The 16949-nt window shown below is 44.4% G+C and overlaps 1 protein-coding gene across 2 annotated transcripts in view; it reads left to right on the forward strand.

Moving 5' to 3' along the window:
• The window catches only part of LOC147019568 (cytoplasmic dynein 1 heavy chain 1-like), a 328064-nt gene that overhangs the window by 156733 nt on the left and 154382 nt on the right, over positions 1-16949 (forward strand). For both annotated transcript variants that reach the window (XM_085894142.1, XM_085894141.1), the window contains exons 40-43: positions 1-187; positions 6455-6595; positions 12619-12852; positions 15275-15481. The exon at positions 1-187 is cut by the window's left edge and continues 44 nt beyond it. In XM_085894142.1, coding sequence (XP_085750268.1) covers positions 1-187; positions 6455-6595; positions 12619-12852; positions 15275-15481 — 769 coding nt within the window. The remainder of the gene's footprint in view (positions 188-6454; positions 6596-12618; positions 12853-15274; positions 15482-16949) is intronic.

Consider the following 16949-nt stretch of genomic DNA (forward strand, 5'->3'; position numbering starts at 1 on the left):
GGATGCTGTGGTGGCCAAAGCACTGGAGTTTGCCTCCAAGCTTGAGCACATCATTGAGTTTACTCGGCTACGTTGCCTGGGCTCTTTGTTTTCAATGTTGCACCAAGCCTGCCGAAATGTGGCCCAGTACAATACCAACCATCCCGATTTTCCAATGCAGACGGAGATGTTAGAGCGATATATTCAGGTATTACGCTTGTCAGCACAGCCCAGTGGAGTGTTTTGTATGTGTAATCCAAGTGCAAATGGCACAGAATAAAGAAATAAAATAATATATTGTACAGGGCAAATAATATATTGTGGCAAAAATAGGACACAAAAAAAACTACAGTACATTCATTTTTATTCTGAATTACATAAAACTTCAGGAATGTGTGTTATATTTTGTGTGACACAGGTGTACCAAATATCAGTAGTTTGGCACTCAGTCGATCACATGCTCCAAATGTTCACCTCTGCACTGAATGCAGATTTGAACACAGCGGGCAAAGTTGGTGATTACGTGTTGACTTTCGACAAGTGGGATGGACTGAACTTTCTCTGTGATTGCTCGTTTCAGCTCAAATATGCTTCTAGGGTTATTCTTGTACACATTGTTTTTGAGATATCCCCAAAGATAAAAAATCTGGGGGGTTGAGATGAGGGGAATGTGAAGACCACTCGACAGTGAAGTGTCATCAAATCACTCTTTCACCTATGTGGCTTCTCACCCACTCACTGAACTCATTTGTGGTGTAAGGGGTTGACCCATCCTGCTGAAACCATTCTTATTCTCTTTGAAATCTTCTCCTGTAACCAACAGCAGCCCTTAACTCATTCAGCACTTTAATGTAGCACTCAGAGTTGATGGTCATGGTATTACCATCTTCATCTTTGAACTAGAATGGTCCAATGATGCCATGATTGCTCATTGCACACAAGGCCGTGCACTTGACTGAATGTAAGGGTCTCTGGCGAACCTCATCGGGTGGTACTGTGTCCTACTAGACATCGGGTGCTAACACACATTGGGTGGTACTGTGACATTGTTCCTTGAGTTGATTTTGCCATTTGGCAAAAAGTGAGTCTTGTTGGAGAACCAAATGCCGTTGAGCAAACCAGGCTTCTCAGTTTTATCCACAAACCACCGAGCCATTTCAAGACGCTTGTTTTTGTCTGGGTCAGTGAGTTTGTGTCTGATTTCTATTCTGTATAGATAAAGTTTCATGCCATCATGGAGAATCCTCCTGATATTTGATACTCAGTCCAAGTTCTTGACTGCGGCGGAAGTGACATTTTGTTTTTAACTGTTTCTGACCGACTGTTGGACCCTCCCAATGACCTCAGGAGTTCTTTGTGAAGGGCATCCAGAATGAGTTGGTATGTCTGTTGATTTTGAGTTTAATTTGTGCATAGTTCCTTGCTCTGGAAGTTTCTTCCTTCATTAGAATAGTCCCTCTTTGCATGGGGCATCTCTGCAGTTAAACTTTCTCATGAACTTTCTTTGAGTTTGGACAAAGTTTTGCGTTTCAATGTAGGATTAGACAGAAAGGGCCTTTTCTTCATTTGTCCATGGCATTGTTTCCTACAGGACCTCAGCTATCATTATCTGAAATAAGAAAAAAAAAAAACATGAAAAATAAATTAATGGTGAATAAAACGGAGGGTTTGGTGTTTTTTTGGCGCACCTAATATTTGAGAAGGTACAATTTTAAAGGAAAATTTGGGGGTTGGGGGGAAGTAAATACTTTATCAGTCATTGGGCAATGAGCATTGTTTGGTATTGTAGGTCAGGTCAGGTATGGGAGCATGTGCCAGAACAGCACGTCGCTGCGTCCACTTTCCGCCGGTACTCCAGGGGCCTCCGTCTGGCCATCCCCCAGGCAGATGCCAGGCCCATCCCCATCTCCTTGAGATGATGGTCAACCTGTTGCAACCATGAGGCACGTGGTCGACCCACTGGCCTCCTCCACTCATGAGACTCCCTCGCTGAGAGAATCTGGTGAGCAGGATCAGAGTCAGGAAAACGAGCCACATGTCCATACAGCTGCAACTGACGCTCACGGACTATGCAGGTAACAAATCTCATCCGAGTCTCTCTCAGCAACCGCTCGTTGGACACAAAATCCGACCAGTGATAGCCAAGGATTCTCCGAAGAGACCTGGTACCAAAGGAATTAAGTCTCCGTCTCAGATCCTTGGTCAGAGTCCAAGTCTCGCACCCATAGAGCAAGACTGGAAGCACCAAGGACCTGAAGACTCGGACTTTCGTCCTCCCGCACAGGTAGCGGCAGCACCACACCCCATGATCCAGTGAATCCATGACTCCCCAGGCCCGACCCAGACGTCTATTGACCTCTGACTCGCAGCCAGCAGAGACATGAATATCACTGCCAAGGTAAGTGAATCTCTCCACGACCTCAACATCCTCACCACAAACAGACACAGACAGGACAGCAGCATCCAAGATGTCAACGAAAGCCTGGATCTTAGTTTTGACCCAAGAAACCCGTAATCCCAACGGCTCCGACTCCTCATTCAGCACCTCGAGGGCCCCCAAGAGGATGTCTAAAGTCTCCGCAAAGATGACTGCATCATCTGCAAAGTCAAGGTCCGAGATCTTGACATTCCCAAATGACGCACCGCAACTTGATCTCTCCGACATCCTCCCTAGAATCCAGTCCATACAAGTGCTGAAAAGTGTGGGGGCAAGTACACATCCCTGACGAACTCCAGTAACAACTGGAAATAAGTCAGAGATGGTACCACCACACTTCACAGCACTCTCAGTACCAGAGTAGAGTTCAGACATCAGATCGATCAGTTTTGGTGGCACCCCACGAAGACCAAGAATCCTCCAGAGGACATCCCGATTCACTGAATCGAACGCTTTACAGAGATCAACATAGGCTGCAAGCAGCCCCTGCCGAAACTCTCGTCTGCGTTCGGTGAGGACACGAAGTGCAAGGATACGGTCAATCGTTGACCTCTTTGGTGTAAAGCCTGACTGCTCTGGATGCTGGTGCTCAAGCAGATGGTGGCGAACCCTATCGAGAATTATCCGAGCAAAGACCTTGCCCGGCACTGAGAGCAGCGTCACCCCTCGGTAGTTGTTGCAGTCTTGGCGATCACCCTTCCCTTTCCAGAGAGGGACAACAAGGCCCCTCTTCCAGTCAGTTGGGATGATGCCTGTGTTCCAGGCAGAGCACAAAACTGCATGCAACGAGACGAGTGCAGCATTTCCACCAGCCTTGAGAAGTTCGGCATGGATGCCACAGATCCCTGGAGCTTTGCCCCGTTTCAACTGGTTCACCGCAGCCCGTGTTTCCACAAACGTAGGTGGACCACAGTTGATTCGAGGGTCAGCAACAGGGATTGTAACACCCTTGACGTCCAACTCGACAGTTGGGGGATCAGCCTGGTACAACCGCTCAAAGTAACCGGCCCAGCGGGCCTTCACTTCAGACTCCTCTGTCAAGAGCCTACCACTCTCTGCTCGAACTGTAGTGCTCCGAGGGATGGGCTTGGATGAACGTAATGCGCGAATTCCCCTGTAAGCGGGACGAGAATCACCTGTCCACAGGTGATGCTCTACCCCCTCACAGATTCCTCGCACATAGGCCTCATTGTCCACCCTCAGTGCACGTACAGTTTTACGCCTCAGCTCCCTGAACAGCTCAGCTCTGCCATTCAGCCTGGCCCTGCGACTCTGGTCAATGGTATCCAGTGTCCCTTGAGAGACAAAATTCTTCTTTGCCCTGCAGTGAGCTCCAAGGCATCCAGCGGCAACATCAAGGAGGGTGGTCTTGAAGGCGCTCCACAACTCTTCAGGACCCCCCAAAGTACCCAGACCCCCCAAGTGTCCACTCCGCATGTTCGCAAACTCCTCAGCTACTCTCTCATCCCTGAGCTTGGCAACATCCAGCCTCGGCTGGGATGGTACCATTCTCCAGGATTTAAGGTGCAGCTTTAGAGTTGCTATAACAAGCCTGTGGTCAGTATTGAGGAACTGAGCACTCCGGTAGACCCTGCAGTTCTGGATCATCCTCCAACGACCGTCAATGAGGACATGGTCAATCTCCTTTGCCACACCGCCAGCGTTGGAATACCAAGTCCAGCGATGAGCTTGTGGGCGCTGAAACCATGAACCAGCCACCCTAAGTCCATGACTTCTTGCAAAGTCAAGGAACTTAGTGCCATTCTGGTTCATAGTTCCTGACCCATGGGGACCAACACACACCTCATAACCGTCCCTATCAGTTCCAGTCGATGCATTGGAATCCCCCAAGACTAGAAGTGTATCTCGTCTGGGGCACTGATCAACCACAGACTCGAGTGTGGCGTAGAATGCATCCTTCACAGTGAGATCACTCGCCTCAGTCGGAGCATAAACAGAGACCAGGGAAATGACACCTAAGGAGTGACGAATCCTTAATCTCATAATACGCTCGTTGACCGGTGTTACCTCAATTATCATTGGGGTCAGCTTATTGGACACAGCTACAGCAACTCCTTGGGTATGGTAACCATCAGAGCGACCAGACCAATAGTAGGTGTAACCACCCACCATTATCTCGCCGCAATCCGGTCTCCGAACCTCAGAGAGAGCTGCAATCCTGATGTCCAAACGCTTGAGCTCAGATGATAACAGAGACAGGTGATCATCCTCTCTTAGGGATAGGACATTCCAGGCACCCACCCGAAGGGACCGCCTCAGGTTAACCCAAGGATACCGCCGTCTGGTGGACGACACCTCAGCACCACTCCGACACACTCTCCCGCAATCTGACCCAGGGATGTTACCCCGTGGTTTCCCTCCTATCAAAGATTGGGGGTCCCGAAGGCTTTGCCCCAATCCCGTCATTCGGTGAGCTGCCCTGCGAAGGGAAGCTGCACAGGAGGTACTCCCACGGAGTGGGTTTTCAGATTTTTTTGCGTTTTTGCGTTTTGCGGAATGAAGGGTTTTACGGTGGCCGGAGTGCAAATCCTGCCACCAACCTCCTAATAAGAAGTGACTCAACTGCAGGAGGACGTCCGCAGACACAGTTGGGCACTAGATACGGATGGCCGTTGGCTCACAAGGAGCTCCTCCGCCCTTTGACAGGTTTTGTTTTTAATCCTGCTGGGTGTCCATATCCAAACACCCTCCTCACCAGAAAACCTGGTGGGGGAGACGGTTTAGTCGCCGACAACCCGACCATGGAACAGGTTAGTACAGGTTTACATGGTACCTGTAGCAGGTCACAGATCGAACCTGACCTGACATGAACAAAAAATTGTAGTTCCAAAAAATAAAAAATAAAAAAAAAGGTATTGTAGTTCCAAAAAAAAAACCAAAAAACATTTTGAGAAAGTGTGTTATTGGAGGTTATGTCAAAAAATAAGTAGGAAAAGGGATAACATAGAATTATTTTCCCTCTCAAGGATCAGATGACAAAGGTTGCTGAAACATTCCAGCTACAGATTGGCTTTCATCGGTTGTTGATTCATCTTCTTAATTTCATCAAAAAGGGAATTTTGGGGATACCAACACCATCGATTAGGGTTTATAAATTAAAATACACCAAGGAATCTATCTGTGAAGCTAAAACAAGGATACACAGAGGGGTATAAATTACATTCAAAATTTACTGTCGTCACATTTGCGATGTTGAGATGGCAGTGGGAATGCTGGACATAGTCCCCTAAATAAAGTAACGACATGACACAGATGTTAAGAAACATCTCCCCAGTGTACAGTATGTACATTGTACATGAACGGTTTAATGGACAAGTTATACCAGGAAATGTTAAAACACGATTTTGAATGAATATATAGTACGTGACATTTCTGACTTAAACAAATTTCCTTTCTTGTCATTCAATTGCTCATATCATTTATAATGTGGAAAAACTGGTGCCAAAGATGGCATCAGGCAGTTCCTTCATTGTCATTAAGAAAATAAACTGTGCATTTCAGTCGTAAACCTCCTCAAAGATTGCTCTTGCTGCATTTCATTTTTGTTACACCATGACACTCCCAGCCCATTCATACCTATTTTAATTTTTGATGACATGACACCATCACTTGTAATTATTTTAGAGGCAAATGTCCTAACTTCTGTCAGACAAGATGGTGCAGAAGTTGCATACTTGTCTTTGACCTTCCTAATCTGGGTTTGGTTCTCAACCTGACTATAAACTGTCAGATTGGTCCTTCGCAGGCAGGACATTTCATCACAAAGTGTGCTGTCCCTCGAATGGACATTAAGTTGCTTCGCATCTGTTTCAAAATCTTTCTTGTAGAGTAGGCAAGTTATTGCCACCCTGAACAAATTCCAAAATACTGCACAAATCGCTTTCAGTCAAATGTCGGACTTGGCCAAGCAGTTTGTGAAAGATTTGGGCCAAATTTTTTTTCCAGCAGACCCCACCAGAATGTGAAAATAATTGGGGCCGTGAATCCCTTTAATTTCCTGTTCTTCTCCGTTCTTAGCGCTACTTGGTTTATGCCATGTTGTGGTCATTCTCCGGAGATGGCCGTCTGAAGGTGCGCTCAGAGTTTTGTGATTACATCAGGCGGATCACCACCATCCCGTTACCTACTGTGCCCAACTCTCCCATCATCGACAATGAGGTACATCATGACATCACATACACTTTGCACCTACAATTTTGCAATGGACCATTTCCATTTTCCACAAGTTATTTTTCATTTTGCTTTGTTTTCAAGTAAGCAATAAGATAACAAGACAGGATTTAAACAATGCCGCATTTTATCGGGGTATGTAGATAACAGTAGATCTGAGAATCATTGCAGAATCACCCACTTACACAATGCACCATGACAGCAGCTTTTGATGTTCCTTTTTGAAACATGTGAAATTATTAAGTCACCCAGTAAATTCACATCAATACATATTGTTGAAGCCACGGATTGTCTCAGTTGCCTGGCACCAATCCCAGCAGGCCGTGTCAACAGCAATCGTAACGGCCAACTTGTTCAACCTTCCTGGACTGGATTTTTTTTGTATACCTTGTCGAGGCTCGTATGAGAGCTAACACACAACGCACAACAAGGGGGGCATGAGACAAGAGGGGTGGGAGTGGGAAGGACAAAACAGTGGGGAACAGACACATTAGGAGATCTGTGGAAGGGAAAGGGATGGGGTGGGGAATGTGGGGAAAGCAAGATGGACATTACAGGGACTTTCAGGAAGGAAAGCAGGGAATTTGAAGGGGGTGGGCTTGGATGGATTATCGGAGGTAGAAAAGATCGAGGATTTGGATGGGGAACGATAAGAGGTGGTGGTGAACAGCTATTTTGAAGGCCTGGAGGGAAGAATGCGATTGAACAGAGTGAAGGAGTTTATTCCAAAGGTGGGGAAGAAGAGGAATGAAAGAGTGAAGGTGAGCAGTGATTCGTGATTTTGGTAGTTTTGCCAGAAGGGGGTTGTTTGCGGACCTTAAGCACCCTATGGAAATATGGTGGGGACAAATTGCAGACACAGCAGGGGGGTGGGGGGCGAGACCGGAGAGGAGACTGTAGAAAACGGAAAGACCACCGACCTGCCTGCGGAGAGAGAGAGAGAGAGAGAGAGAGGGAGAGAGAGGGGCAGAGAGAGAGAGAGAGAGAGAGAGAGAGAGAGAGAGAGAGAGAGAGAGAGAGAGAGAGACCGAGACCGAGACCGAGACCGAGACCGAGACCGAGACCGAGACCGAGACCGAGACCGAGACCGAGACCGAGACCGAGACCCAAAGACTCAGCCTCATCGCTGGAGATGCCAATAATCCGAAATGCCTTGGTTTCCACAGCGTGAAGCCGAGAAAGGTGGGAGGCAGGAGCACCAGCACAGAGGGGAGAGCAGTACTCCATCAGGTTGCAGACGGAAGCTTTGTATGTGGTCAGGAGCTCAGGTGGGCATAGGAAGGACTTTGCACGATGGAGGATTCCCAGTCGGCGACTGGCTTTGGAGGCCAGGCTGGAAATGTGGCTTTCCCAGGAAAGATCATGACATGGTGAGACCCAGAAGCTTGAAAGAAAGGACTTCTTCCAGAGGATTGTTGAGAAAGTGGATGGCGGGGTTTCCAAATGGTCCTTTCGGAGAGACATAGTGAGAGTGTGATATTTGTCTGGATTGAAAGATATGTTCCATGTGTTGGACCAGTTTGTGATTTTACCAAGATCTGCAGTGAGCGAAGAATCTGCTGCTTGGCAGTCTGAGGGATGACAGATTGTACGGCAGAGGGTGGAGTCATCAGCAAAAAATAGAGGATTTTCCAGAGAGTTGGAGAGATCGTTGATGAAAAGTAGAAAAACAACAGGCCCAGAACGCTGCCTTGAGGAACTCCAGCGTGGACTGGAAGAGGAGATGAAAGAACTCTATTTAGGGCCACACATTGACTGCGACAGGAGAGGAAGTCTGCGAGTCATGAGTGGAGATGGCCTTGAATGCCATAGGAAGGGAGTTTGGTGAGCAGGGCAGGGTGCCAGACCATGTCAAAAGCATGCGATATGTCTAGGGTTATGGCTCTGATTTCATGTCTGGCATTGACGACCTCCATCCATTGTTGGGAGAGCAGAATCAGCATAACCAGGGTAGATTGACCTGGTTTGAAGCCAAATTGAAGATCGGAAATCAAGCCATTGGAGAAGAGGAAGGATTTCATGTCTGAAGCGATGATGGATTCCATAACCTTGCTGATGATTTGGAGAAGGCCGATTGATCTGTAATTGCAGGGATCTGTTTTTGTACCTTTTTATGCAGTGCAGTAATGTTTGCTGATTTCCAAGCAGATGGCAGATGACCTTGAGCAAATGAGAGGGTGAATCGTACAGAAAGAGGGTGAGCAAGAGCAGAGGAGCAGGTTTTTTTGGACATGTGGGCTGATGCCATCTGGACCGGTTGCAGAATCTGAGTTGAGGTTTGACAGCAAGCTCTCCACCTTGTCAGGAGTAAAGTACACAGAGTCCAGGGACAGCTGGGTGTGACTGGGTAAGGTGGATAGAGAAAGTGATGGGTTTTGGACGCAATATTTTGATGCAAACACCAAGTTTAGGCATTCAGCCTTTTCACATGCGGTATCAACAGTGCGGCAATTTGAGGTAAGGGAGGGGATGGAGGGGGAACATTCACCAGAGACAGATTTGATTAGATGCCACCAGGATTTGGAGGAGGGAGAGAGGTTTGAGTGTTCAGACTTGAGCTAAGAAAGATGATGTTTTCTGGCTCTCCTGAGGGTAGATACACACTTGTTCCGAGTTTATGGAAGGAACTGAGATTACCCTCAGTTGGGTTTGCTTTCCATGAGGCAAAGGCAAGTTGTTTCAGGACAACTGCCTCACTACAAACTTCATTGAACCATGGGTGGGAGGAAGGATAGGACAACTGAAGACAAGAGGGGAAAATCTGTGCATGAGGGAGAGCAAGTTTCTTTGAAAGAATTCCCAGGATGAGTTGATGTTGGAGAAAGTAGCAATCGGAGACCAGTCTAGAAGTTTGATGGATGCTTGGAGACCCTGCCATTCGGCTTGAGTGAAGTGCCAGATTTGACGCTGCTGAGGTGGTTCTCTGATAACAGCCAGTGAGATGTCCACTTTGCCAAGCATGTGGTCAGAAGAACTGATTGGAGCAGAGAAAGAGCAGCATATATTTTCAGGGAAATTTGTCAAAATCTGATCCAGAAGAGATACAGAGTACCATTGTTTGAGATCCAGGTCGGGAAGTTGACCGATTGAGTCAGTCCCAATAAGTCGCAGAAAGCTTTTGCTGAAGTGCCATGATAGGTGGGAGAGGTACCCACACCTAGCCAACTGGCATGATGACAATTGAAATCACCACATATGAGGAACAGAGAGTTTGGATGATGAGATAGAAGTTGGTCCATGTTTTCGGATAGTGAGGTGTAAATGGAGCATCACTGTTTGGTGGACGGTACAGTACACATAAACATGAGGTGGGGGTGGAGGCGACTCTGTAGCCAGAGGTATTCCTGGGGGTGTGGGGGACACACATTCAGATTATAGGTCTTTCCACTCTGTTACCGTGCCAATGGGACCATTAAATCAGCCGATGCATTGCATCAATTGGTGCCACATGCCTCTTCCCTAATTAACAGCTGAGCGAGCCAATGAGGCGCGTGGCATGGTCTGGGTACATGGCACTAACTGCCGTTGCTAATTAATCCTTAACAGACTTTCTCCAATTGCAAGAATGATCACAACGATTTGACTTCACCCAGAGACCAGTTATGTTTACTTGGAAATCAATGGTGCACTTGGGATGGAAAATACAAGAAGCAATACAATGGATCAATAAAGAAACCCCTTAGCCATTACTGAAAATGTACCCACGAACCAACATCAAACAGAGATCCTTAAATAACCTAGCCTAATCAGGCCCAATCATGCACACTACGATAGGCGCGCAGAGGGAATCGCAAGATAAATACTGTGCGATGTCCGGCAAGACACCGCAGAATGATGGAAGTCAAGTCCCGGTTGCTCTAGCAGGGAATGGGTCACTGCATCCTGTGTGCTCCGGGTCCGAGAAGAGAGGGTGTGGCTTCAGCTGGGTGGGGCATGGCTCTGGCAATGCAGCACGAGTGAATTCAACAACTTTCTCAAGTGGAATCTGGGCTTCTCCTTTGCTTATGCATGGTGCACCCACCTTTCTAGCCACTGTCCCGTACGTCCCTCATGACGTGCCTCTCACTCTCCATTGGCCGAGGGTTCCATTTGATGGGTGGAAGACTGTCCCTCTTACTTGTCACCTCGGGACAGCTCTCACCGAATCTTGTTGCACAGGTGCGGAGACATTTCCCACCTATAATGATGCTTCAAGGCCAACTGAGAGTTTTAAAAAAACATAAAAGACAGATTACAAAGGTTAGAGCATAAAACAAAGGCTCACAGGGATGGTGCTTATTAGACACACACATTAGGAAGTATGGATGTAGTCTATCTTGCATATAACAACGCCTATCTAATATCACAATTAATTACTTTACGCTTACTCCAAGTCTAAGGCATTCACTGAGTCGCTAACTAAACTATATTAAGCAATATTAACCCCGAGAAGTCATTTCCACAACACCATCTTGAAAAATAAGTCTATAATGGTTTGTATATAGTAAAGGTTAATCTATCTACCTATTACTATTTAATAATTTATCGACGAAATAGCAGGATACCCATCACTTACAGACAAATTATCAGTCGAGATAAGAAATGTATGGCCTTTGACTGAATTATAAATTAGAATAAACAAATTATAAAACACAGGTTTCGTCATCTCTAACTTTATGATAATGCACATTCAAGTTATAGAATCAACTTGTGGTTAAATTAGAAATAAAAAGTTATGATGAAATTTGACAACTTTGTCGAACTGTGTGTAAGGCTGGTTTCGCACACTGCTGGAGTCCGTCCATAAGCCTTGCAGCATACCTCGAAACATGGGGAGTGAGGGCAAACACACACTCAGGAACAGTTGTGGATATCTTTGGTATCATCAATATATTCAAGGTGCAAAATTAACATTTGGTTAAATTAGATGTTGAAATGTTATGGTTACATTAGACAACATTATCAAATTTAGCTTAAGGCCAATTGCAGCAGAATATTAAAGTTGGCTGCCCAAGGGTGCTATATTTACAGCAGGTTGTTCTTCTCAGGCACACACTCGGACACGCACTCAGACACACATTCCCACATACACACAAACACTTAAGTTACAATACCCTCTCACGTCACTTCGGAAACAGGAGATGTGAATGAAAAACGGAACCATTCGTCGTCTTCTGGTGTATTGATTACAATCTAAGCACAAAGTCAAATTCTTCTGAAGTTACAAGGGTACATTATGTGACCTGTCATGCTTGGTCTTTGAAAGTTCCTTCTTTTTCCATCATGTTCAGGACCTTTCTTCATTAACCTTTTCTTTTCCAGGTCTCCTTTTTCTGCTTTCATGTTCTCTTTTTTCCAACTTTTTTTCTTATTTTAAAAAAATCTTTTTTTATTACTCATATTTGCTCCCTTTTAACATCATATATTTTTTATTGATTTAGGACAGAAGAGTTAGAAATCATAATCTACTTGTCTCTTGTGTTGTTTCATCTGGCACTTCATCATTTTATTCCAATCATTGCTCATCAATGAGTCATTGTTTCACTGAATGAAATGAGTGTTCTTGCACACATGTCATGTGCTCTTACAAAGTAGTTTAGCATGATTTCGTGTTACGTTCATCAGGGGTGTTAGAATGCTACTAGTTGGAGTTTTGAACGATTTTAACCCTTTGTCATAAAACTGCAGGATGTTAAAGCAAAATATGAGCTTTTTATAAAATCTTTTTTTTTTGATTTAGGATCGTAAGTGGGTATTATCTAAGGTGAATTTGTAGTTTTTCTTCTGAAGTTTGTCCAAAAATGTATTCCTGTGTATTATACACAGATGCTTCCTCAATGTTGATTCAGACAAGGTCGTAGTCTTGCCCGCTTAATATTCCCGTTGAAAGCCATTAAGCCGGCTGTCTTGCTGGATGCACTTCCTCTTACTCAAACACAGAGACAGATCATCATCAATGTAATTAACAATATAACAGTGAAAGTACTGTTTTCACTCACTCCCTGTTTGCTCCATGGCTCTTCCCTGAACAGGTTTCCATCACAGGGGAGTGGGCACCCTGGCAGAATAAGGTCCCTCAGATTGAAGTGGAGACTCACAAGGTGGCTGCACCCGATGTGGTGGTGCCTACACTAGACACTGTGCGGCACGAAGCTCTTTTGTACACATGGCTTGCTGAGCACAAGCCTTTAGTCCTCTGTGGTCCACCTGGCTCTGGCAAGACTATGACCTTGTTCAGTGCACTACGGGCCTTGCCCGATATGGAGGTAGAGTTGGTATTCTAACACGTATTCTTTATCAGCATTATGCTTTCATTCCAAATTTGCATGTCTTAAAAGTTTTTAATGGTCATTTTATTACCAGGTTGCATTATCTTAATTCCTTCATCATCATTTATATATCCTTGTCATCGTTTTTCTTTGGCTCTTTTTAATTTGCCTTTTCTTGAAAAAACATAATAAATACAACATTGCTTCTCTTGTTTGCGAAGACTTAACTTTAATGATGTGTCATACAATTTGTGTCGACTTTTCCATTCTCACTGACATCTCCAGATAAAATCCTTTTGGAACTCGAATGGCACTTGGGAGAGCGCATACCTCCGCCACACAATGCCTGATCCAGTGAAACATATTGGGCCATATATTTGAAATATCGTGCTATATATAGTTTTTGGCCCTATCTCTCAATGGTGAAGAATCACTTTGAAAATTAAAAAATTATCTTATCTGGATCCGGATCTTCACCAAAATAGAATCAATTCTTCCTCGGCACACACCCAATGTGTCCACCAAACTTCGTCCGAATCCGTCCACCTCTTTTTGAGATATCGTGCACACAAATAGACAGAGAGGGGTGAACACATAACCTCCTTCCACCTTCAGTGGCGGAGGTAATAAAAGGGACATTTTAATGTGACACTTCGAGGCTCATGGAGACACTTAAAAGCTTTTTGAATTATGGGCACTGCCAAACGACCATTAAAGAAGCAAAACACGATGGGCCTGAATTCTCACTTATTTACTGAACAGAAAGAATGAAAAGGATTGTATTGTGAGTGTGTGGTGAATTAGAGATGAAAGGATGTGAAATGAACAATTTGAAAGTCTTTGGGGCCATATGTATATGACGTACAAAGAGGAGAAAGGAGGGAATCGGGAACAGAAAGTGAGGAGGAAGGATACACAGTGAAAAGATAGGAGGATGAGTAAAGGGAAAGAAGGCTGGGCGAAAAAAGGAAGAATGGCAATGGAGGATACGATGGGAAGGAGGGGTGTCACGTTTACTGCCATTTTGTCCATAAATGTTTTCCTCTCGAAGAGAAAGACTTGCTAGGTTTAGCAGAGCAATAAAGAGGTAGAGAAAACGACAAAATAATGAAGATGCATTTCACTTTGGACCAAAATATTAGCTGTTGCACGCGTTTCGTTTGGTTGGGATAGATAAGGACAGACCATTGAAAGGTCATTATGTGGGCAATGCCTTCGAGGAGATGGGTAAAGACCAATAGGTTACTTGCTTTTAGTTGGTACAACAAGGCCTGTTTCTAGCTCATAGTGAAAGATGCCAATTATAATCAAGGGTTTCTTCCTTGTAGTGTGAGAGAGAACCGGGTGGGATACAGGAGAACCAGCCTTTGGTGTTGTTATGTAATCATTTTATACTGTTGTAGACAAAGGCCTTTTATTGCAAAGGAAAGACTTGGGATTTAATAATTTGACTACTGTATTTAGCTTCTGGCTTTGAATTCCTTCCTAGCTGGAATTGGACCGTATAGAACAAAACACTATCTATTCTATAAAACGAGCCGTACGTGCATGCGAGTTCCACCCATTGGTTGGACAGTTTGCCTGACTCTACCCACAATTTCTACACTATGGCCGCCATGTTGGTGCTTACTTATCTTCGGAGCTGTCATATTCACAATTGCCATTCCCTCGCTATAAGTTTTTCCTTCAGTGTAAAACGACCAAAGGCACATGTTAAAGGATTTTGAGCCGATAGGCGTCATGGGCCTTGTGAAGATAGGCCTCAGCGATTGCGGCCGCAGTCTGTTGCCTTATACACCTCCCAAATAACTATGTGGCATTCTCTCAAGTACGGCTTTTAGTACAGAGGTTACATAGGTCGTTGCTATTATTACCTACTATTCTGTCCATTTCTATCTGTAAAAATGGTACCGTCGGAAAACTAAACATCAACTTACTTTGAATAAAAATTTACAAAAACGATATGCTGTGCCAACATGAGTCTTGAACGATGTCAAACTGATCTTTACAAGGATGCAACTTGACATGCCAAAGAACATCAATACATGTTCCTCATTCCATGATGAATATCAAGGGAGAAGGAATACGTGGTGGTGCTCTTCTTTTTTTTTTTACATGTCAATTTCATGTGGAGGTTCACTCAGCCAAAACGTAACGTGTGTGTGTGTGTGTGTGTGTGTGTGTGTGTGTGTGTGTGTGTGTGTGTGTGTGTCACTGTAGGGGGGGGAGGGGGGTAACACAATCACTCTACAGGTAATGTGCTCGTACATTTTAAAGGACGTCTATCAACACATCATTGTGGGCACCTTGTGATGAGCTTTCTATAAAGCAGCACCACACATAGGCCAATAATTAAATAAATATAACCATAATCTTTTTTTTTAAAGCAACATTTTCTCTCCACGTTCCTCTGTTACAGGTGGTGGGCCTCAATTTTTCGAGTGCAACCACACCAGAGTTGTTACTGAAAACATTTGACCATTACTGTGAGTTTCGGCGCACACCAGCTGGTGTGGTTCTGGCACCTGTGCAGCTTGGCAAATGGCTTGTGCTCTTCTGTGATGAAATAAACCTTCCAGATATGGACAAGTACGGCACACAGCGCGTCATCTCCTTTATTCGGCAGGTGAGAATCTTGGTGTGTGGTGGATTTGAGGTTGTTCAACATTCCATTATTCTTAATATTAGGTTGTTGCAATAACTGAATGAGGTATACCATAATTATTGAAATATGTATGATAGCCACAAATACAAGATGGCCTTGATTTTTAAAAGCAAATTCAAAAAAAAGAGTAATATAAAATATGTAAATATGTTTTCGCATCGATGTACCGATATAAATGCAATTTGTGTGTTTGTGTCTGAATGGGGTAAACGTCATTACCACAGCACGTATAATACTGAATGATATAAGATATTTAAGAGCTCGTGGGTCTGGGCAGTGCAAGCGAAGGTATAAAAGAGCTCATGGGTCCAGGCAGTACATGCGGAGGTCTAAAAATATCGATATTCACACAATTTCGAGTTATGTGCATGCATGTGGCTGGGTTGCGCACACAAGCGGTGTATCGGCTCAGAGTCGCTGGTTCACATAATTACCGGAAGTAAAAAATAATACAACCACGAACTATACCGTCAATTATGTCCAACATATAATTACCTTTTCCTCAATTTACTTCACCGAGACATCTTGGAAATATTTGCGTTAGTGACTATTATGCTGTCAAAGGACATGCTGAGCAAACTCCCTAAATATTCCACACTAATGAGAACAAATTCCCAAACAACAGCCCGGGGGAACGGGTTTATCTGTTAGTATTTAATAGATCAACATATAAACCCTTCACTCATCAGAAAATGTTACCAAACCCAACCACAATGCACCACCACCATTCCAATGAAGAGATGGTATTTGGAGATGGTATATTTTTGCATGAATTACAAGGACCATTATTAGACAAATGACACATCAACAGAGTATGTTTAATTTTAACCAGAGATCACAAGCCATTTGCTTAAACATGCTGCATCTATTCTATAATGGGGCTAAGTGTTTGTTATCTCCTCCTAGACAAAGCGTCAATGGTTCACGAAACTCAGCTACATTGTACTTGGTACACATAACTCTGGATTGCTATACTTTTTAACTCGCTATCATGAGTGAATGAGTAAAAATTAGGGGAGTTAAAAAGTGAAGCCGAGGCTGCCGAGTATTAGCTATGCAGCCCGAGGTACATCACCAAACATGATTGGTCCAGTGCTATCACGTGTCTACCACAGAACAGACCAGTGATGGCAGGTTTACTATATCTATCTATCTATCTATCTATCTATATACATATAATGGAGCAAATGTATGTATGTGTGTATGTATGTCCACTCTTCACCCATTGGGTGGACAGCTGACCTGACATCACCCACAATTGTAACCTGAAATACATACCTAACATACCCAAAGGTCCCAAAAGACCCAAAACAACCCTGAGAACCCAAAGGACCCTGAGGACCCAAAATACCAAAAAGACCCAGAAGACTCAAAGCACCTCACAAACCCAAAATACCAAAAAGACCCAAAAGACCACGAAGACCCAAAA

Source organism: Eptatretus burgeri, chromosome 9 (assembly GCF_056783735.1).
Source record: "Eptatretus burgeri isolate ZD-2024b chromosome 9, Ebu_testis_v1, whole genome shotgun sequence".
NCBI classification, from domain to species: domain Eukaryota; kingdom Metazoa; phylum Chordata; class Myxini; order Myxiniformes; family Myxinidae; genus Eptatretus; species Eptatretus burgeri.